The following is a 23,344-nucleotide window of genomic DNA, read 5'->3' on the forward strand; positions in this document are numbered from 1 at the left end:
AAGAATTAGTGACTAATAGAAATGGGGAATGACGGGTGGGAATAACCAGTGGTGACTTGTGGTGCTGTACAGAAAAAGACTAGTACAGGTTCTTGTGTGATGTGAAAAGCCAAGTCCTATGGGAGTTCAAAGTGAAGAACTATTTCACCCAATTGTGGAAACTGCCCTGGAAAAGTAGCCTTTGAATTAGGTCTTGAATGCTAAATAGGATATGAACATCTAACAATAGTGATGGGCCAGGTGGCGGTAGAGGGGGTAAAAGGAGTTACTCTAGGAATGAGGGCTGATATGCAGGAGAAAGGCCCTTAAATCAATATGTCCATATTGCTGGGCGATCGACAAGACCAGAAGGACTCTTAGGTTTCTTAAAAACTTCTTGGGACAATAGCGTTGTAGATTGAGGGGTGAGGGCAGAACTCCAGCAAGTGAGGACCTCCTACATTCTGAGGGTCTCCCCAAGCCTGTAGATATGTATGGTGAGTGTTACCCACTCTGGTCACCACCACCTTCACAGTGAGTGTGCCTGAAGGCCTGGCTCCAAGAAGGGTGGGGCAACCCCCAGAGAGAGAAACCCAGTCAGTCCCTTTGCCCTCCACTCTTGGCTCTGCCTTTTGTCTGAAGTCTGACATTAACTTTTCCTCTTTCATCTTGATCACAGCCCTGGTGTTGGTTCTAAGAAGCTCATCTAGACTCCCTTGTTTGAGTTGTGAGCCTTGTTCTCACGGCCTTGGAGAAGGCGATCAGGTAGTTCATGTGTGATCCTGCTAAGCTGCCTTAGTCACTCCTGGAACCTGGATTTGGTTCAAGTTCTAAAGCACTGACTGTGACTTGATGATGACAAATTACTTTCTACTCCCAAGATCAAGTCTCTTCCTGGCATACAGAAAATGGTAAATAGGTCACAAGAAAGGCAAAACTAAAAAGATCAGCAACCTTTAAACTGCAGGCAAAGAGGAAGCTGTGGAGTCCTTGCCACACCTCCTGGTGGAATGGGCCACGTGCTGGGGAAATTGGCAGGTGGTGTCACACAGGCTGTGGGTGGACTGCAAGCTCTTTTAGAATGACAGGATGGGAGTGGCGTGTGGCTTGTTTTTTTTTTTTTTTTAATTTGAGAAGATGCAGGCAAGAAATTTTCACAGGTGCCAGGAGGTGATCTTTACACATCTAGGAAATTTCAAAAATTTTTGCACCACTATCAAGTGAGAATGTTTTATTTATTTTTAAATGAAAAACTTCATTTCTCCTTTTGTGTAAAGTGTCACGTGTTAGATTTCCATATCCCACCTTATTTTTAATAGCTTCACAGTTCACTCAATTCTTTAAGGACAGAGAGTAGTTCTTAAGTATCTTTGTTTCCCTGAGAATGATCCTCAGAGGAGATTTTCAAAAAGTTGTTGGTTATCTAAATAATAAACCTCCTTTAATAGCATACAACCTGAGACACAGAATTTAGGGTCTTGTTTTGTTCTTTTTCTATACCTTTCTTCTCCTTTCCTCTTCCATCTCTTCCTCCCCACTCTCCCTTTAACCCCGCTTTACTCCTGGATTCAAATCTCACTTCTCTTACGACCTGTGACTCTGGGTAAGTTACTTTATATTTCTTTGCAGCAGTTTCCTCACTTGTTAAGTGGGAATAATACTAGTCATTCTTATATATGTGTGAGATACATATATATATATATATATATATATATTTATCTTATAATGTTATTGTAATGATTTAACAAATTTATATACATAAAGTACTTGTAAAAGTGCCTGCAAGTAAGTTATTACATAAGTGCTTGCTCTTACTTCTTTTTCATCAATTTATGTTTTTATTTCTAACTAAATTATAAGCTTCTCAACCACCAAGACTGTCTTTTTTACCTCTTTATCTTGACCGCATTGCTTAGTGTGGTGGAAACAGTATCAATCAATAATCGTTTGCATTTGATTTATACCTTACATTGTAAAAAGTGCTTTCACCTAGATTGCCTTATCCATCCTCTCAATGATACTTGGATACGTATTTATTCCACTTTCTAGATGCAGAAACTGAGGTTAAAACTTAATGGTTTGGTCAGGGCCACATGGTTAGTTTGTGACCCAGGTGCCACCAGGACTTAGTCCTTCTGACTTCTGGCCCAAGCTCTTTCCTCCAGCCAACCTGACCACATGACAGATGTCCAACAAATACTCGTGGGTATTTACGTGCTTCCCTAAAATGGTTCTTCTTTCACATTCTATAGAGTAATTTGGTCACATTTACCATTCAGTGCTGATTTCTTATTTATGTATCTGGCATGATTGGAATTCCTGAAAGATGAGGTTTTTCCAGTGTATTTTATTGCCATAAATTACAGGAAGCAGAACATTCAGTGCCCTCTTTTCCTCTGCTCTTCCTTCAATGAAAGCTCTCACTAAATTTAGTTTTCCAGATGCTCCAAATAATCCCTACATTCCTTACTTATGTTATTTATTGTGACATTCAACAAGGGTCAGAATTCCTTGGAGTTGGAGGGATGAAGAACATTATGTCTGAATTATTTCCTTAGCTGTTCTCACTCTAAAATCAAAGCTTTCTCATTTATAATTATAATTTATAAAATTATGTCTCCATGCTACCACCTTATTCTAAACTCCCCAAAGTCTGTGGAAGACTCAACTAATGTATTTTCTCTTGGGGGCAGAGGAAGAAAGTAAATACATATGTGTTTAGTCAATAAGTAAAAGGGCCAACATATTTTCTAAAGTTGGTTAAGCACGTTATACTTGAATACCATTATTTGGTACAAAAGGTGAGAAGAAAAAAAAAGAAGTAGAAAGGCAGGGCAAAATATATCTTATATTTTATGAATTAAAAAGAATAAGAATGGGAACGACAAGAAAGGAAGAAAAGGAAAAGGAAGATGGAGAGAGAAAATAAGCAAAATCTTGAAAGAAAAATGAAGCTATATTAAAATAAGATAAATTGAGATAAAGAGAAATGAATGAGAGAGACCCACACGGAGATGCTTCATGTGCTACCCAGGGTCCATGATGTTTTAAGCTCCTGTTTTTATAATTGTCTTTCTAAAATGATTATGTGTCTCTATCAATTAGTAACACAGAGTTTTAGGATGAAGTCTCCAGTGGCTTTCATGGTGTGAGATAAATAATTTCTTAAAATATTATAGGTTTTCTTAACTTTTTATTCCCCCAATGGTTCTGCTCACCCTTCAGCTTGGGCAAAAATAATCAGCTCCACTTGACTTATCTCTGGGAGAAAGATCTTTCCTAGAAAATTTAGTCTGTATGAGAAAGATGTTTGAAAGCGTCTGACAGTTTTCACTTGTGCTTTTCCACAAAGGGAATGTAGTAGTCCTTAGGAAGGGTGGAAATATTTCAGAAGGGTTAAATTCAATCAACACGAAGGGTATATCCCTTTGGTTGACCATCATAAAAGGTTTTGGACTTGCTCTAGGGATGCTGTACTGATTGTTATTCTGATACAGACCACAGTTTGTACCAACTCATCTACCACCACTCACAAGCCCCCTTACAGAAGATGGACTGGGGTTAAGGTCTGTAGGAGGCAAATCAAGAAGCCCATTCAGTAATAAGTCCAAAGCTTTGGCCTTACTGGTGTCATTTCTTGGCTAGCTACCATAGCACTCCACCCAGTAGCTATTGAAACATCTTTTGAACCAAGCCAATGAATCATTTAATCTTCTTGAACTCACATATAAACCCCAAGCAGATTGGTAGCTCTTGGCTTAAGCTGGAGGGCATGGTGGTGCATTCCAATTATGTATCTGATTCCATCATTGGGTTCACTCCCAATGGGCACCTGTGAGCACTGAAGGAATGTGCCATAAAAGGTAATGGATGTACTTAGACGTGACAAGTTTTCTTAGGATTTGCCTAATGTACCGTGACAGGAAGGATGATGGTGTGATGTAACACAATCAAGAAAAATAACAAGATTCAGAACAGATGCTTGCTTAGGGTCAGACCATGGTGAAACACAAGGAAGTGTTTATAAGCCTACTGGTTAAAAGGGTTATTATAAGCTAGTTACATCATAAGGCTATACAGAACTGGTAGAAACAGAGTAGAATGGTGGTTAAAAGGGATGCTGGTTGGGGAGATGTTGGGAAATGAGCACAAACTTGTAGATAGAAGATGAATAAGTTCTGGAGATGTAATGCACAGCATTGTGATGATAGTCAATAATACTGCATTGTATACTTCAAAGTGGCTAAGAGAGAAATCTTAAATGTCCTCACCACAAAAAACAATTGTATAATGTTACAAGAGTTTATAGCCATTTCTTCTTATTCAGTGGAAATGAAGCTGCTAATTAATAAGATCTATAAAAGAATTCTCTTGAATCACTGACTAGTATATTCCTTCCGAAAGAGAATTCAGAGAGCAGGTATTTGCACAGCACTCATTTTCTGATGGAGATGCAAGGACCCAGAGAACATAATGGCCTGCCCAATCACACAGCAAGTTACTGGTGTGGTTAATTAGTTATTCTTTAGCCCTAACCAGCAAAGTAACCAATTTCTGAAACTGTTTTATGGACACGTTTTCCTAACCTAACACAGCAACTTCACTACTAAATTTTGAAAAACCTGCTAGCCCCTGTAAACTATTTCCAGTTGGCTTTCACCTATTTTATCTTGCAAATTCCAACACAACATATATTATTGATTTTCTCCTGGCATAGTATGTTGCCTCTAGGATTATCCATGAGACTGGGGTGGACAGTAAAAATTTTGTAAGACTTACTGTAATATTTTCATGAAAGCCTGGTATGAGGTATTCCAAGAAGTAAGATCACTCTTTCTCTTCCAGTAGCAATTTTTCACTAGAAAATATTAAAACTGTGAAAGTAGCCCTTTAAAATCATATTTCTAAGTTAATTACTGCATACACTATGAAATGGTGTTCTTTTTATATGTGGTTTTAGAAATAGTTTATTCTTTTCTGATTATAAAAATATTTGTTTACTGTAAGATATTGATAAAATAGAAAAAATATGAAAATAAGGGGGGAGAACTACTGAAGATCATTTCTGTTTCCATTTTGGAATTTCCTTCCAATCTGTTTATTTTTAAAAGCACGGATATAAATACACACAATTTCCCATAATGTGTTAACAGGCTATTTAAAATGTTATATCCTACTACTCTCATTATCATTATATCATTAGGGTTTTCCCCTTACATAAAATTATTCAAAATTATTTAAATGGCAACATATTAGTCAATCTTTCGGATATCCTACAATTATTTTAATCATTACTTTATTATTAACTGTTTGGATATTTTCATTTTCTTTTCTATTCTACATAGTGCTGCAATGAACAGCCGTGTGTAATTTTTGCAAAGATTTCTGATTATATTCTTAGTAGATACAGATTGCCTTAAATCAAAAATTAGGTGTAGTCTTTCCTAGAAAAATTCCAGAACATATAACAAATGGACAGCCAAATGATTCTCTACAAGACTACAGCAAACTTACATGATGTTGGAATATTTAAACAACATCACATATTAGAAATCGGGACATGTCACATGCTGGCCTTTTAGCTGATGCCATTCATCAAGACCAGATGAAAATTGGTGGCTCAAATGTGAAACTACCTGCTCTGAAAGAACTTGTGGCCTCACTCCCCATCTGTGACTTGACCTAGCAGCATTCCTTAGCAAATTATTCTCTGACAATTCAGGTTATTATAGCTAGCTCCTTCGTGTCAGCTTTGAGAAGCATGCAGGGGAATTTTCAAATTTACGATAGGGAGCTACCAAGATTTCATCATCAGGGCAATAACTCAGTTATGTATTTAAAACCTTTGATCTGTTAAATAAATATTCTCAGTACCCAGAGGCTCCTTTGGAAAGTACGGGAGTGATAAGAACTGCCCTCTTCCCTTCCATTGGTTCTCTTCTTCCGGTTCTTCGATTTCCCTGGCAAAATATTTACTTTAAGAGTTCAGGGTGTGGCATGTACATTTCACAGGGCATTTTTTTCTTTGTGCCAGAAAAAATAAAAAGTCCCCAACAGTTAATGAGATAGAGGCTAGGACATGTCACAGTAGTTGATAGTGTTCTGGCTTTTGCCACATTTTAGACTCTTACTTAATGAAAAGCCCTAAGTGAATGCACCTATTTCTGGATGTTGTGAAATGTACAGGAAACTGGTCCACCCAATTAGAGATTTCTAGTAGGTAGCTTTGCAATCTCAAAACTATTAAGTATGTACACATTTCTTGACCTTAAAATTGCATTTCTTGGACTTATTTTAAGAAAGTAATTAAGAATATGTACAAAGATTCATTCATAGAGTGTTCTCCATAGTACTGTTTATAAAAACTGAAAAATTAGAAACCACCTAGAGAATTAAATCAGGGATAATCATGCAATGGAAAACTGAACAACAATTTAAAGCGATGGCATAGAGAGTACATTTTTTGATATGAATGGTTGATTTATCTGTATTCATAAATGAAAAGGATAGGTTTTTGAAAACATGTGCATTCTGATTCAATTTATGTTAAATATGTGGATAGAAGTAAGTCTAGAAGTTTACACAATTTTTTTTTCCCCACTGTAATCCTCTAGATGGTAAGTGTATGATTAATTTTTGCTTCTCTTTTGATTTATTTATATATTTTTTCTTTCAACAGAGTATACATTATTATAATATTTTTAAGTGCAGAAATATCTTTAAAACTATTCTTTCTGTATTATGTCTCATAGACTTTCTTCATCCTTTAAGAGAAGAAAAGGCACTAGAAGACTTATGTATTCAGCTTGACATAGACACTTTGTGATAATTTTTTTGCAAGAAAAAGAAAAAGTATTCAACCATTTCTTTTAAACCATTAAAACAATTCAGGAGCAGATATTACTCCAGGGTCCATAAATATGCTGCCCTCATGTCATCACTCCCCCCGCCTCACAGCAGCCATTCCTAATACACAATGAAACTCTTTTCTCAATGTCCTGCACTCAGCCTCAAAATCCTTCTCAGCATAACAATTCACAAAAGTTTAGCTTCTGTTTGTCACATCAGGAAGTTATTATACTAAAATCAATCATAAAACTGTTGAATAGTATTTATTGCATTTTCCACTGAATGTTGTTGTAAGGAACCTCTATTAAACCAAGAAGCATAGCATTTCATCAGTGAAGACCCTTTAATGAAAATATGATCAATGCTTCAGAATGACTAAAGAAAGAAGTGAAACCTAATTTTAGCATGATGAAATTTAAATTAAAATAAATGTTGCAAATACAGAAAATTAAGACTATTTTTGGAGTACAGTGTGTCAATTAGTGTACAATGTACGCTAGAAAATTTAAATGTCTTCTTGTTGTATACATACACACATAGAGCATGAACACTGAATATTTTGATATCTTGTATGGTATTTGTCTAATTTCTTAGGAAATTTTAATCCCATGATGTTTTGTGTAGCCTTGTAACTCTCCTTTAACATGGATTTCAAGGCACAGATCTTGGCTGGACCAGCCAGGCTTCGGAACACTATTAGTGATGCAGCAAAGAAAGGCCAAGCCCGTTTGATAGTACTATAATTTGAAAAGTTCATATTGTATTTCCTAAAAGACTTGAAGATAAAAAAAATCAGTCATGTTGAAGGGATGAAGTTGTCTCTGTAGATCAGATTCTTTATTTGAAAGGAAAATTTAGTCATGGGCAGTTGACTGGCTTGATGATGCAAATTATTTTGAAGTGGCAAGGGAGACTCACTGGCTTCAAAATTTATAGTGGGAAACTCTTGCTAAAACCTTCTGAGCCCTCATGTACATTGAGAATTAGAATTGTCTCCATCATAATGAAAGATTCCTTGAAAGGCAGCCAAATTCCCAACTTCTTCATTCAGAAGAAGTAAAATATAGACTTGGAAAAATCAAAAGAATTTTAAAGTGATGGGTCAGGAATAATCTGTATTATTTTTCACCAGGTAGTAACAACAAACTTTTTAAAAAAATTAAACTAAATTTGGTTTACAATATTGTTGTTAGTCTCAGGTGTACAGCAAAGTGATATATATATGTGTATATATATATACATATATATATATATATATATATATATATAAAATCAGATTCAGATTCATTTCCATTATAGGTTATTACAAGATACTGAATATAGTTCCCTGTGCTATACAGTAAATCCTTGTTGTTTATCTATTTTATATACAGTGGCATATATCTTTTAATCCCATGTTCCTAATTTCTCTCTCCCACACCTTTCCCCTTTGGTAACCATATTTGTTTCCTATGTCTAACGACAAACTTTTTGATCACAAGAACATTGAATCTGAAAGTTAATATGAAAGAAAGAGAAGTATTTAAAAGTTTTTAAAATAACGTGGCTTACTTTCACATGTATAGGAGAAGTTTTGTATATGTATCCAAAGCACTTTTCCCCCAGACAGTAGCATATCTTCTCCTGTATGAGTTTTTGTGGCTTCTATTTCTTGTAGAAATGTCATCTTTCCTTTCTGACATCGGAAAGGAATTAAGCAGTGACTCACATTCTGGAAAAACTGGGATTTCAAAAAATAGTTTTGAATTACATAAAACATTTTCCCCTCAAATGTCCATCATTGCTTTAAAAATTTTTCTTAGACACGTAACAGGCAACACACTGTGTAGCACGAAGAGTGAAGATTCTGTTACACATGTTAACGGGAAAAATACAACGAAACAACCAATCCCTCTGGCCATATTGAAAGTCTGATTTTTTGTTTGTTTGAAATTTTGCTGAATTAAATACAATCTAATGTTAAAAAATGACTAAATGGTCTCTAAGGAACTTTATATTGGGTTCTGACCAATTCTTGATTTTATATTGGTTCTAACCAATTATTGGGTCCTCAAAATTAGGTTTGGTTTCAGCTATGCCTGACCTACAATAAACAGAATCAAGCCTAGATTGTCATATGTGGGGGAAGAGACTTCTCCATTTGGATGTCCATTAGGCATTACAGACAGGACGGAACTCTGGATTCTATTCTTCCCCCAATAATCTACTCCTCCCTCACTGCTCCCCATCTGATTAAATTGCACTACCATTCCCTTAGTTATTCAAGACAGAACACTTGGCGTCATTTCTACCTTTTCTTTCTCTTTCACATTCCCTATCCAGTTCATATACAATAACTGTTCTTTTTACCTTTAGAACACATTCCTGATTCAACTGCTTCTGACCATCTCCACCATGTCCACCCTAGTATAAACAAGCTTGCTCACTGCCCTCCTTGCTTCTATTCTGTTTTCTTCACAGCAGCCAAGGAGCCTTTTAAAATCTTAAATCAGGGCACATTGTTTTCCTACACAAATCTACCCAATGGCATCCCATTCCATTTAGAACAAAAGGCAAGCTCCTCAGCAAGGCCAACAAGCCTTCCTTAATCTTCCTCCTGGCTGCCTCTTTGTCCTCATTCCGTACCACTCCGCCCCTCGCTCCATATCCTCCAGCACACTGGCCTCACTGCCCCTCAAGCATCCCAAGCACTTTCTTGTCTCAGGGATGTTGCACTTGCTGTTCCCTTCACTTTGGGTGCTCTTCCTCTAGATATCTGCAAAGCTCACTCCTTTATTCATTCAGGTCCTTGCTCAGTATCTTCCCAAGAGATGCTTTCCTGATCTCCTTACCTAAAATGGCACTCATGGACAGTCTTTTCCATTATCCCACTTTATTTTTCTTTATAACACATTATCTAATATTAAATTACTTTTCTGTTAATTTATTTGTTTCTTGTCTGTCTTATCTACTACAATGCAAGTTGCATGTGGGTAGAGACTTTGTTTTGTTTACCACTCTGTCCTCAGCGCCATGAACAAATTAGGTGCACAGAAATCTTTGTTGAATGGATGAATTTCTCTCCTTCCTCTTCAGTGAACAGTAGGGTCCATGTAAATGAGGCATCCTCTCCGGATCTTTCCTTTGAGGGATAATAATTCACATCCTTTGCCCTTCCCCCCATACTTTTCCTTTTGTGTATCTGTATGCATCTGTGTGCGTGTTTGTGTGCATGCATGCAGGGCATGTGTATGTTTTAAAGTTCAAGACCAAGCAGAGATGATTTTCCACAGCAGGGAAGAAGTGGCCCTCGCATTTTCATAAATCAGAATTTCACTTAGAATTATGTGGGAGGGACTTCCCTGGTGGTCCAGTGATAAACACTCCGCCTTCCAATGCAGGGGTCACACGTTGGATCCCTGGTTGGGGAACTAAGATCCCACATGCTGCGGGGCAACTAAGCCCACGCACCACAGCTACTGAGCTTGTGCGCCTCAACGGGAGAGACCGCGTGCTGCAAACTACAGAGCCCATGCATCCTGGAGCCTGCACGCCACAACTAGAGAGAAGCCCGTGCTCTGCAGTGAAGACCCAATGCAGCCAAAAAAAATGAATAAAATACATATATATTAAAAAAAATTCTGTGGGGAAGATTTATTCCATCTCGTGGTGGCACAGTAGAGAAAATTTTTTCTAGGTGTCTGCAAAGAATGTTTCTGTTTTCCCAATGTCAAAAAGAAGCACCACTGGTCCACCTGCTGTGCCCTCCATGGGTTTTGGGATGTTATCTGTTTGACCTGTGTTAAGTTTTTATAATATTTGCTAGCAAGTTAAGGGGAAGAGTGACTTCCTAGTTGGTCAAAACAGTGGAGAAGGAGATATTGAAGATTGTCAGTGAGTGATGAAACCTGGTCTTAATGTGATTTTTGGACCCTTGAGGGGAGGCAAATCCTCATTGTCAGGCATACTGGCTGCAAAGGAGGAAACCCTCAACCTGCCAACTTCAAAAGTACCACAGGTTATGTAGCCCAAGATGACAGCAAGATGGGAACTTTGACAGTAAGAGAAAACTTGGAATTTTCAGCAGCCATTTGGCCAGTATGAACAGTTCATCAAAAAACAAGCACATTAACAAAATCATTCAAGACCTGGATATAAGCAAAGTGGTGGACTCCAAGGTGGGAAAACAGCTAATCTGAGGTGTGTCTGGAGGAGAGAGAAAGAAGACCAGCTTCAGAATGGAGGTGATTTCAGATCCACTTGTCCTGTGTCTGTATGAGCCCACGATGGGCTTGGATGCTGGCACATCAAATGCAGTTCTTCTCCATTTATCAACCTCATTACACTATCTTCAAACTGTCTGATAGCCTTACCTTGCTGGCTTCAGGGAAGGTGAGGTTTTATGGCCGTGTACAGGAAACTTTGGTACAGTCCGAGTCTGCTGGTTACGAGTGTGAGTACGGAAACTACAACTCGTGTTACTATCTAAAGAAAACAACATTGTAGGCTGATGATATATAATTCCACCCATTAAATAATCAGATAATAAAACCTTGAGGAGGAAATGGGGAAGAATCTCTGACCTGGGGAGGAGGATCTGATTTCTAGATCTGGTCCTCATGGTTCAATGCTGACGAAGTCAAACATCTCTCTTGCTTCCGTGTACTCATCTTCAAAATTAAGATATTGAACTAGATGGTCTCCACATTTCTCTATCTTAGAAATTCTATAATTTGGTACTCTTCAAAAACCATGGTAAGAACCATGTTTGTTCCTTGAAGCTCAGCTATAGTCAAGACCCACTGGTGTGGAAGCCAGAAAGTTCAGGCCTGTCTGGTTCTTTGTCTTCTGCGTTACATACAGCCCTGTGAGAAGTCAAATGTCACATTCTTTAAATTAAAATATCTGGTACCTAGTAGGTGCTCAATAAATGCTATTTTTTTGTTTGTTTGTTTGTTTTGGCCATACTGCACAGCTTGTGGGATCTTAGTTCCCAGTAAATGCTATTTTAAAAGGAACTTCTACCACCTTCCAAAAACTTTTCATGGAATCCCGATCAGAAAGAGAAAAGTTTTAGACGGTCACTCTTTTAAGTCAGCATGGCATGTCTTGTGTTCATCCATCGTAGAAATGGAAGGGGAGTTAAGTAATTTTTAAATGATCACTTTTGTTAATTTCTATGAAAATATTTCATATAATATGAATATGGCACTTACCATATTGCTTGGTTTTATAGTTATTTGTTCATTTTAATTTTGTTATTATAAGTTGCCTTGAATGCAGTCATCATGTTCTAGCCATCTGTATGTACCACTAAGTACCTTCCACATAAAACACTTGTCAAATGTTTTTTCTGGAAAAAAAAAAAGGAGCAAGATGCTGAGATTCTACTACATGAGGGAATTAGGACTCATCAGGAATGTCTGAGATATTTGAAAAGAATGGCTAGAAGCTAAATACCAGTGTGCTAATAGCTTTCTAATAAATTAGGTTTGAAATAATTTTCTTATGTTAACCTTCTCATTAGCATGTTCATTGACTGAACAAAAAAATCAGTTGAAGGTCATATTTTAAAAAGTTTCTAAGTGACAGATATGAAATGACACATCTAGCAAAAGAAACAAAGAGGATCTGTGGGGTGAGTGTTATATATAGGTGGGTGAAGATTTTTGTTGCTGTTATGAGCTTTATTGAGATGTAATTCACATACCATAAAATTCACCCTTTTAAAGTGCACAATTCCATGTGTTTTAGTATATTCATAGGGATGTACAAACTGTCATCACTATCTATTTTTAGATTAAAAAAAAAATAAGGAAGAAACCTCATACCCATTAGCAGTCGTTCTCCCTTCCCTTGCCTTTCCCCTAACACCCCAATCTAGCCCTCAACTATCACTATTCTACTTCCTGTATCTGTAGGTTTGCTCATTTTGAACATTTTATATAAATGGACTCTTACAATATGTGGCCTTTTGTGCTTGCTTTTTTTTTTTTTTTGCCTTATTTATAATGTTTGCAAGGTTCATCCATGCTGTAGCATCCACCAGTACTGTTTTCATTTTTATTGCCAAAGAATATTCCATTGTATACATTCACCACATTTTATGTATCTATTCATCAGTTGATGGCATTTGGATTATTTCCACTTTTGGGCTATTATGAATAATGCTGCCATGAACATTCATACAAGTTTCTATGTGGAGATATATTATTTATCTTGAGTGTACTAGGAGTGGAATTGCTGGGTCATACGGCAATGCCATGATTAACCATTTGAGGAACTGTCAAACTGTTTTTCAAAGTGACTGCACCATTTTTCATTCTCATCGATAATGTATGAGTATTCCAATTTCTCCACATCATTACTAACACTCATCTATCTTTTTGATGATAGCCATCCTTGTGGATGTGAAGTGGTATGTCATTGTGGTTTTGATTTACATTTATCTAATGACTAATGATGTTAAGTATCTTTTCATGTGCTTTTTGACCACTTATACATCATAGGAGAAATGTTTATTTGGGTATTTTGTTCATTTTTAAATTGGGTTATTTATCTTTACATTATTTAGTTGCAGGAGTTCTTCATATATTCTAGATACAAGCATAAGTCCTTTATCAGATATATAATTTGCAAATACTTCCTATCTTTCTGTGGGTTGTTTTTCACATTTGTATAGTATCATTTGAAGCACAAAAATTTATAGTTTTGATGTAGTCCAGTTGGTTTTTTATTTTGTTTCTTGAGCTTTTGTTCTTATATCTGAAAAATCATTGCCCAACCCAAGGTCATGAAGATTTACTTCTATGTTTTCTTCTAAGAGGTTCAGAGTGTTAGCTCTTATATTTAAGTCTATGATCCATTTTGACTTAATCATTAACATGATTAACATCATTCTTTTGCATATGGATATCCAGTTGTCCTAGCCTCATTTGCTGAAAAGACTATTCTCTCCTCCATTGAATGGTCTTGGCACCATAATAAACAATCAGTTGACCATAGATATGAAGGTTTATATCTGGACTCTCAATTCTATTCCCTTGATCTATGTGTCTACACTTATGCCAGTATCACATGTCTTGGTTAGTGTAGATTTATAGTAAGTTTTGTCATCAGGAGGCTATTTGGGATCCCTTGTAATCCCATATGAATTTGAGTATCTTCCATTTCTGAAAAGAACTCAGCTGGGATTTTGATAGGACTTGTATTGAATATGTAGATCAATTTAGGGAATAGTGCCATCTTAACAATGATATCTTCCAATCCATGACATGGGATGTCTTTCTGTTTATTTATTTATTTAAATTAAAAAAAAATTTTTTTTCATTTGATATTACTTATATGTGGAATCCAAAAAAATGATACAAATGAACCTATTTACAAAACAGAAATAGACCCACAGGCATAAAAAACAAACTCATGGTTACCAAAGAGGAAAGGACGTGGCGGGGCGGGGGGATAAATTAGGAGTTTGGGATTAGCAGATACAAACTATTATATATAAAATAGGTAAGCAGCAAACTACTATATATGAAATAGATAAACAACAAACTACTATATATAAAATAGATAAACAACAAACTACTATATATAAAATAGATAAACAACAAGGACATACTGCATGGCACAGGGAACTATATTCAATATCTTGTAATGACCTATAATGGAAAAGAATCTGCAAAAAGAACATATATATATATACACACATATACATATAACTGAATCACTTTGCTGTATACCTGAAGCTAATACAACATTGTAAATCAACTATAATCACTTGTTTGGTTTGAAAAAACACCACTATAATCATTTGTGGAAAAATTTTTGTGGGGGCATATGCACTCTTTTTGGGTGAATACCTAGGAGTAGAATGGCTGCGTCATATCGTAGGTGTATGTTCAGCTTCTTTTTTATTTTTTTGAATTTTATTTTATTTATTTATTTTATACAGCAGGTTCTTATTAGTTATCTATTTTACACATATTAGTGTATATATGTCAATCCCAATCTCCCAATTCATCCCACCCCTCGTCTTTCCATTTATTTAGAAGTCTTCTTTAATTTCTTTAATAATGTTTTGTAGTTTTAAGTTACTTTTCACTTGTTTTGTTAAATTTATACCTAGATATTTTATTCTTCTATGCTATTATAAAAATAATTGCTTTTTTATTCTATATTCAAGTTGTTTATTGATATTGTATAGAAATACAATTAATATTTTTTTGTATATTGATCTTGAATCTTGCAACCTTGATGAACTTATTAGTTCTAATAGTTTTTTAGTAGATTCTTTAGGATTTTCTACATACAAGATTATCTCATTTGCAAATTAAGATAATTACTACTTCCTTTCCAATCTGGGTGCCTCCCCCTTTTCTTGACTAATTATCCTGGCTAGAACCTCCAGTACAATGATGAATAGTAGTGGTTAGAGTGGACACCCCTGTCTTGGTCTTGATCTCAGAAGGAAAGCATTCAGTCTTTCAACATTAAGTATGATATTAGCTGTGGGATTTTCATAGATGACCTTTATCAGGTTGAAGACGTTCTCTACTATTCCTAGTTCGCTGAGTGTTTATTATGATAGGTGTTGGATTTTTGTCAAATGCTTTTCACACGGTTTTTTTATTTGTTCAGCTAATATTGTATATTACATTTCCTAGTTTATGTCCTTTTTATATGTTGTTGGGTACAGATTACTAGTGTTTTGCTGAGGATTTTTGTGTCTGTATTCATAAGAGATACTGGTCTGTAGTTTTTTTTTTTTTTCTTGTGATGTCTCTGTCTTATTTTGATATCAGTGTAATACTGTCCTCATAGAATAGTTAGAAATTATTTCCTCCTCTTCTACTTTTTAAAAAAGTTTGTGAAGAATTGGTTTTAATTTTTCTTTGAATATTTGGTAGAATTAACCAGTGAAGCCATCTGCGTCTGGACTTTCCTTTGTGGAAATATTTTTAGTTACCAATTTGATATCTTTACTTGTTACATATTCAAACTTTCTATGTCTACTTGAGTCAGGTTCGTAATTGGTGTCTTTCTAGTAATTTGTCCCTTTCATCTATTTTGTCTAATGTATTGGCATACAGTTGTTCATCATATTCCCTTTTAGTCCTTTTTATTTCTTAAAGTTGGTAGTGACACCCCTTCTTTCATTCCTGAGTCTAACAATTTGTCTTCTCTTCACGCCACCCCTCCCTTTTTTTTTCTTGGTTAGCCTAGTTAAAGCTTGTTAATTTTGTTGATCTTTTCAAAGAATCAAATTTTGGTTACTTTGATTTCCTCTATTTTTTGCTACTCTCTATTTCATGTATCCCTGCTATAAGTTTCTCTCTGAGCATTACATTGTGGTTTGAAAACATATTTTGTATGATTTCAATCCTTTGAACTTTATTGACTTGTTTTATGGCTTAGCATATGATTTATCTGGAAGAATGTTCCATATGAACTTTGGAAGAATGCCTCTTCTATTGTTGTTGGGTAGAGTGTTCTATTGATGTCTGTTAGGCTTAGTTGGTTTATACCGTTGTTCGAATCTTCTGTTTTCTTGTACATCTTCTGTCTAGTTTTTCTATTCATTATTGAAAATATGGTATTGAAATGTCTATCTTTATTGTTGAATTGTTTATTCTTCCCTTCAATTCTGTCAGTTTTTGCTTTATGTATTTTGAGGTGCTGTTGTTAGATGTATATATGGTCATGATTTTTATATCTTTCTGACAGATTGATCCTTTATCATTATGGAACTCCCTCTTTATCTCTAGTAACTTTCTTTTGTTTTAAAATTTATTTTGTTAGATATAGGCATAGCAACTCCAGTTCTCTTTTGTTTATTCTTTGCATGGCATATCTTTTTTGATCTTTTACTTTCAATCTATTTGTTTATAGTGGACAGTTCTTTTTTATGATTTTGATATCTTTAAACTTTACTTTTTAAATGATCATATAATACAATTCACTTTTTTCTTTTGATGTACGTTTCTATGAATTTTAACACATGGGTAGTGATGTGTAACCATTCCCATAATAGGATAGAAAATAACTTCATCACCCCCCCAAAACTCCCTTGTGGTGTTTCTTTATAGTCATACCCTTCCTGCAAACCCAGTCCCCAGCATACAATGATATTCTTCCTACTTTTTTCCTCTTTTTTTTTCTTTTTCTTCTGAGGCTTTGTATTGAGTTATGTAACCACATTAGCATGAAGAGTTATGGGCAGATGAGGGTCATTTTCTGGGCTGCAATGTTGATTAGAGTCATGTAAAATGTAGAAGATTTAGAAGAGTGAGATTGAAACTAAGATAAAGCTGAAACTTGAGTCTCACTTAAGAGCTGGTATTTTCCACTAAAACTGGGGACACTACTAAGCATTGCTATATTACCTGCTCTGCATAATAGCCCAGAAATTCAAGGTCTTTGGTGACAGCTGAGCACCAACGATGAAATTGTAAATGCCTGAGTATGCTTGGTGTCCTGCCTCATCCTCTCCCTCCTCTATTGGCTCTGGAAAGTAATCAGAGTGTAACAATAGGAGTTCTGGAATGCTCCTGAGTGGGGCTTATCTTTGTATCATTGTTAATCCTTGTCCTCTCTTTTCAGAGACAAGAGATTAAGTTAAAACAGGACAGACATCTTTTCTGGGACGCAGGGCTGAGCTGCTTTTCCTTCTTTGCAAATTCAAAGGATTTTACAGGATTTTCCCCTTCTTAACCCTCCCTCCCCCTCCATCCTGACCTTCACACCTTCCCAACATTAGGGAAAGGCAGGAAGTTTTCCCTGTGGTTTCTTCTTTGTGACGACATGATGGGGCAGGTTAATCAATGGGGAAAACCCCATGTGAGAACACGCCTTCTATGTACATTCCAATACTTGCTATAAGTAGGGCCATCCCAGGCCCAGGCTGCTATCAAGCATAACAGCTCTCCCAGGGCACTAGGTACCCAGCACTGAGACATCTATTCTTTGAGCTGAAAATGAGGTACAGTAGCAAGAGTTTGCTCCTGGCTGCTTTGATGTCAGTGTTGCTACTCCACCTCTGCAGCAAGTCAGAAGGTAAGTGTCACTCTTTCTGCTAGCACAGGAGGAAGAACTATTTTCATTTTTCTCTAAGCCTTGAGCTCATCTAGGGGTCCCAAGGGATGGAAGCCTGTTAGAAAATCTTCAAAAGGAAGTGATGAGGGTTGTCATCTCATTGGTGAGTGGAAGAGGGAAAGGTTACTGCTGCCTATCAGGATTTTTTCTCTGCTGTCAATCTCAGCAAATTTGGGGGGCAGTGGTGGTGGGCTCTTAGAGACCCTCGAACTCCAGAACAACCCAAAGTGCTATTCTGGGAGAGATGTAAATTGTGTAACATTACCAGTGAATGGGGCCATTTTGAAATGTAGAAAATTCTCCCATTTCCCTAGCTTTCTCATTTCCCAACTAAGTAGTTTTAGCAGAGTTCAAAACTCATCCTTTAGGGGTGGATTATGGCACTTGACTTCATCCTTGCAAGGCCTTGGGGACATCACTTGCCAACTTTGAGATTACATTTATCCCTTACAGCAGGTTAAGGATACAGTAGGTTGTAATTTAACTCAGGGGAGTGTCCAAGAATTGCTTTATTACTGTAAGAGGACATCACTTTTAGCAACAGGTGCATTCCTGAAAATACATGCGTTGAACTTTTATGAACAAAATACAAAATTCCCATTAACTAATATTACAATTTCAAAGTGTTTTAATTGTAGCTCTTATTAGCAGCTCCTGTAAATCACATTTTCCTTTGTAACTTCTTGTCCTCACCCTCCTCTCAATATTCAGTAGCCAGATAATAGATTAAAACCTGCCAATTTATTTTTTTTCTGAATTTAGAAGGTTATTTATAAGGGTTTCTTCAAGTGGAAGGTACTCATATTCTTGAGTGATTATAGTGAATGAAATAAAACACTGTCAGTTTGTGTTTCTTACTAAAGATATTCCTTTTATGAGACTGATGTCTCATGTGCTTCTAAATTGTATTATTGAACCAAAATTTCCCAGTACACAAACTATTTTTTTTTAAGAGAACTGGAAACTATGTTAAAATGGGTCTCAAAGATATTGGAGGTGTTCCTCTAAATAGTTTATTTACCATATAAATCAGATTCTAGGTTTTCCACAACTTCAAGCAGTTCCATGATACCTATCACAGAATAAGTTCATCCATGTGGACTCAATATCTTTCATTTCTTTTTAGCAGCAAGCAACTTTGACTGCTGCCTCCAATATACAGAAAAAATCCTTCATCCCAAATTTATCGTGGGCTTCACACAGCAGCTGGCCAATGAAGCTTGTGACATCAATGCAGTCATGTAAGTTATTAAGGGATTCTAATTCATTTGTATTAGGAGTACATGAGAATTTCAAGTAGAAAAAGCTTTGCCTTTTTAGAGTTTCATTCAGAAATAACTCATGTGGCAAAAAGCGAGCTGTGTTTTAGTCGTACATTTATTCTTCAAAGTTCACTTTAAATGGAACTGGAATAAGGCAAAACTTAGTTTAAAAAAAATGAACACAGTTGAGGGCAAAATCACTTTTGAAGATAAAGTTATAAGCTACTAAGATGCTATCTCAGGAAAATATGGAAAACCTAAACTTTGAAATGAGCATCCTCTACCAGAAAGTGGTTGGGCTGTAAGCTAAAGCTCAGAGTGGTTACACTATCTCATATAATATTCTTGATTTATATAGGGTATTATATTTCGGAATGATATAAGTTATTGATAAGATGTAAACATATTTCATGTAGCCATCAACAACAAAATTAAATAATTCTGGGACTTTATCTTCCTGTTACTGCACAACCTTTTGTTAGATTGCAGAGAAAGTCAGGGAGAATCATTTCTTGCATCAAACTTTATAAGAAGCATTTTTTTTTTTGGCATTTTGTTTCACCTCTGAAACAAATAAAATGTTGAGGGCGTAGAGCCACCAATTGGAATATGAAATTTCCATTGCATGTCCTCTGGGAAAAAAGAAAAAAACATTTAAGCAATAAATGAAATTGAAACATAAATCAAATTCTCTGACTTTTTTCAGCTTATACACAAGGAGAAGATTAGCTGTGTGTGCAGATCCAAAGAAGAATTGGGTGAAACAAGCAGTGCATATCCTCAGGTATGGAACATTTACAATCCACCAGCCTCTCTCCAAATGTTTGGGAAAGAGTGGTGTTCAGAGTGGTGCATCACAGGCTTGCTGGGATGCTTTAGCCTAAGCACTATGACATTTTTAAAGGGTAGTTTGAATCGGACCATGAAAACAAAAAATTCATTTTTTCAACCACTTACAGATCATTTTAATTTTTTTTTTTTATAAATTTATTTATTTATTTATTTGTGGCTGAGTTAGGTCTTTGTTGCTGCGCGCAGGCTTTCTCTAGTTGTGGTGAGCTGGGGCTACTCTTCGTTGCGGTGTGCAGGTTTCTCGTTGCGGTGGCTTCTCTTGTTGCGGAGCACGGGCTCTAGGGTGCAGGCTCAGTAGTTGCGGCACACGGGTTTAGTTGCTCCGCGGCATGTGAGATCTTCCCGGACCAGGGCTCGAACCCGTGTCCCCTGCAATGGCAGGCGGATTCTGAACCACTGTGCCACCAGGGAAGCCCCATTTTTATTTTAATTGTTTTTAATTGAATGATTTTTCACACGATGTATTAGATTCCTCTATGCATTTGATTCTTGTTGCAAAGATGCCTCCTATTTATATAATTTACAGAGTACATGACATTCGTTTGTTAAAAGCTAAAAAATAAACAGTTAAAAAGAGATCAATGGCTCTGATTTACACTGATGATAATGGAGTGACATTTTATCAATGGACAGAATCATCTCACACCCAGTTGCCAGACACTGAATATGAAGACACAACCTTAGTGTTCATATCCTGTTTCTGTTTCTGTTCATATCCTGTTCCTGTTCCTGTTTCAGGAACCCTGATTTCCTCATATGGCTTCTGAGCTGCTTGGTATCCTGAGATGAGATTGGGGTGTCTGAGGCAATCTGTAGGCACCAAAGACATTCCCACCCACCAGGCACCCCATCTTTGCTTATTTTTTTCTTCTTTTTCTCTTTATAGTCAAAGAGTCAAGAAGATGTAAAACTGGATACTCCCTGAAATGGAACTGGACACAGCCCAAGAACAAAAGGAACCTAGCTGAGTTGGCAGTTTCACTTACACACTGTTGAAGGTTTAGAGCTTATCTGATTTGTGTCTCATTGGACTTGTCCAATTAGTGAAGTTGATTCATATTGCATCACAGTTTGCTTTGTTAAGCATCACATTATACTCTATTTTATGTTATGTTATTTATATATGTGGTTTTATTTGTGTTTTGCTATTTAATACTAGTTTTCCATAAACTATTTGGTTTAGTATGAGGTATAAAGTTATGCTTGGAGGAATAAGATATATGGACTTTCCTGCAAGCAGAAGGCTATTAAAAAAAACCCAAACATTTAACATTCTTCTGTTTATATAGTTCTGTTTCCTAAATTGTTGTAATTACCTTGTTAAAGAAAAAAATGATAAGAAGAATAAATATTGAAAATAAAAGAACCAAAACTTGTTTGTGGATTGAGTTAAATAACATTTATTAAGAGGTGTATTAAGAATAGTTAAGAGTTTAGTAAATACGAAAATGTTGTGAAAATTGTATTCCCCATTTACTTCTTCCTGGTTTTTCCCTTTATCTCTATCCCTTGTGGTCCTGGACTTCATTCTATATGAATTATAATGGAAAGGTTTTTTTGAATTAAAAAAAAATTCAAAGTCATTTAAACCAAAAATTAGAAAGAGTCTATCTGTGACACAGGTCAATATTTCTTGATATAAAACTTTTCAAAATGAAAAAAGTATGCCCACCTATTTTGTGACTGCAGGGACACAACAACTATTTAGAAAATTCCTTGAGCAATCACTTAGCCTGTCATTCTGTCACCAGCCATGGTCCTAGGAATGGGCATCTCAGCAGAGGAAACTTGCTCTACTTTATGAGTCCTCCTGAGTCATCTTTAAGCACTTTCCAAAGAGAAAATGATTATGCAGAGGGTTTTTTTTTTTAATTAATTTATTTTATTTTTGGCTGCATTGGGTCTTCATTGCTGCACACGGGCTTTCTCTAGTTGTGATGAGCAGTGGCTACTCTTCATTGCGGTGCACGGGCTTCTCATTGCAGTGGCTTCTCTTGTTGTGGAGCATGGGCTCTAGGCACTCAGCTTCAGTAGTTGTGGCACGAGGGCTCGGTAGTTGCGGCTCACAGGCTCTAGAGCGCAGGCTCAGTAGTTGTGGCGCACGGGCTTAGTTGCTCCACGGCATGTGGGATCTTCCCGGACCAGGGCTCGAACCCGTGTCCCCTGCATTGGCAGGTGGATTCCTAACCACTGCGCCACCAGGGAAGTCCTATGCAGAGGGTTTTTAGAAACCGATTGCCTCAGTAACCAGAAGAGAGACAACAAATGTGTGAAACCTAGCAAGAACCCAGAAATAAGATGAAAAGACCCTGTACCAGGGTAGTTCTTGTCACAATAGTCATGCACCTAAGTTCACAGAGTGCCCGACACAGCACTCTGGACAGTCTGCTTCAGATTCCAAAGGCCACGAAGGATTAGTGGAGGCAGACACACTGATGATAGAATTTAAAATCCAGACACGCACATCCATAACGCGGGCAATGGTAGGTCATTTGGTGTAGAGCCAAACGCTCAGTAGGCTCTGAAGGCATCTCTGTGCTCATAAATAACAACACTGAGTCATCAGGGAAAGTATGCTCAATATCCTGTTTGTCTGTTCATCAGACATGAGTTGGCACCTATTATGAGCCAGGCACCGAGCCAAGTGAAGCTGGAGATGTCAAGAAACTAAGTTAGCACTTGGTGCTCACCCCCAGGTAATTAGTGCTGAGCAGTGTGGGAAGAGAGAGGGGATGACTAGAAAATCAGCTATGACAACACAGGGTGGTAAGCACTTGGATAAAGGAAGGCATGGGACAGGGCGTTAGTAGTGAGAGTTTCCAGAAGAAAAGAATATTCAGTTGAACCTTATTAAATAGCCAATATTCAATGCTCTTGAACTATGAAGATGGCAATTGTGTATGGTTCAACCCTTGTTTGAGTCGAGGTATGAAAGGCCAGTAGGAGACACTCAATTGGAAAAGGAGCAGCAGGGGGTGTTTGGAAATATCTGGGGGCATATTTTAGTTGTCACAATGTCTGAAGGTGGGATACTAAGGTATTCAGTGGGCAGGAGACAGGGATGCTAAACCCACTGGAATGCACAAGATAGCCTGGCGCAATGAAGAATTTTCTTACCCAGATATCAATTATGCCACCAGTTGGGTAACACTGGATGAAGCGAGACGTATGCAAGGAGTGGGTGTAGGATGGAGCAGCTGCAGATTAAGTAAAACTGTTGCCTCAACTAAGCACAGTGGTTTGAACTTGAACACGGAAACACAGGGGAACCATGGAAGAAGTCAAAGCAGGAGGAAAGGGAGGTGGGATGGAAGATGGATGCAGAGGTA

At 36.8% G+C, this 23,344-nt stretch overlaps 1 protein-coding gene across 2 annotated transcripts; it reads left to right on the top strand.

Moving 5' to 3' along the window:
- The first annotated feature begins 17,783 nt into the window (after positions 1-17,783).
- Positions 17,784-20,923, top strand: CCL20 (C-C motif chemokine ligand 20). Of its 2 annotated transcripts, none has more exons than XM_061205589.1 (4): positions 17,784-17,862; positions 19,028-19,142; positions 19,870-19,947; positions 20,902-20,923. In XM_061205589.1, exons 1-4 carry the CDS (start codon positions 17,784-17,786, stop codon positions 20,921-20,923), a joined length of 294 nt encoding a protein of 97 aa, XP_061061572.1. The 2 variants fall into 2 exon arrangements, with proteins under 2 accessions (XP_061061572.1, XP_061061580.1); XM_061205597.1 differs by having other exon boundaries at positions 19,031-19,142.
- The last annotated feature ends 2,421 nt before the right edge of the window (positions 20,924-23,344 follow it).

This window comes from Eubalaena glacialis, chromosome 1 (genome assembly GCF_028564815.1).
Source record: "Eubalaena glacialis isolate mEubGla1 chromosome 1, mEubGla1.1.hap2.+ XY, whole genome shotgun sequence".
Lineage (NCBI taxonomy): Eukaryota > Metazoa > Chordata > Mammalia > Artiodactyla > Balaenidae > Eubalaena > Eubalaena glacialis.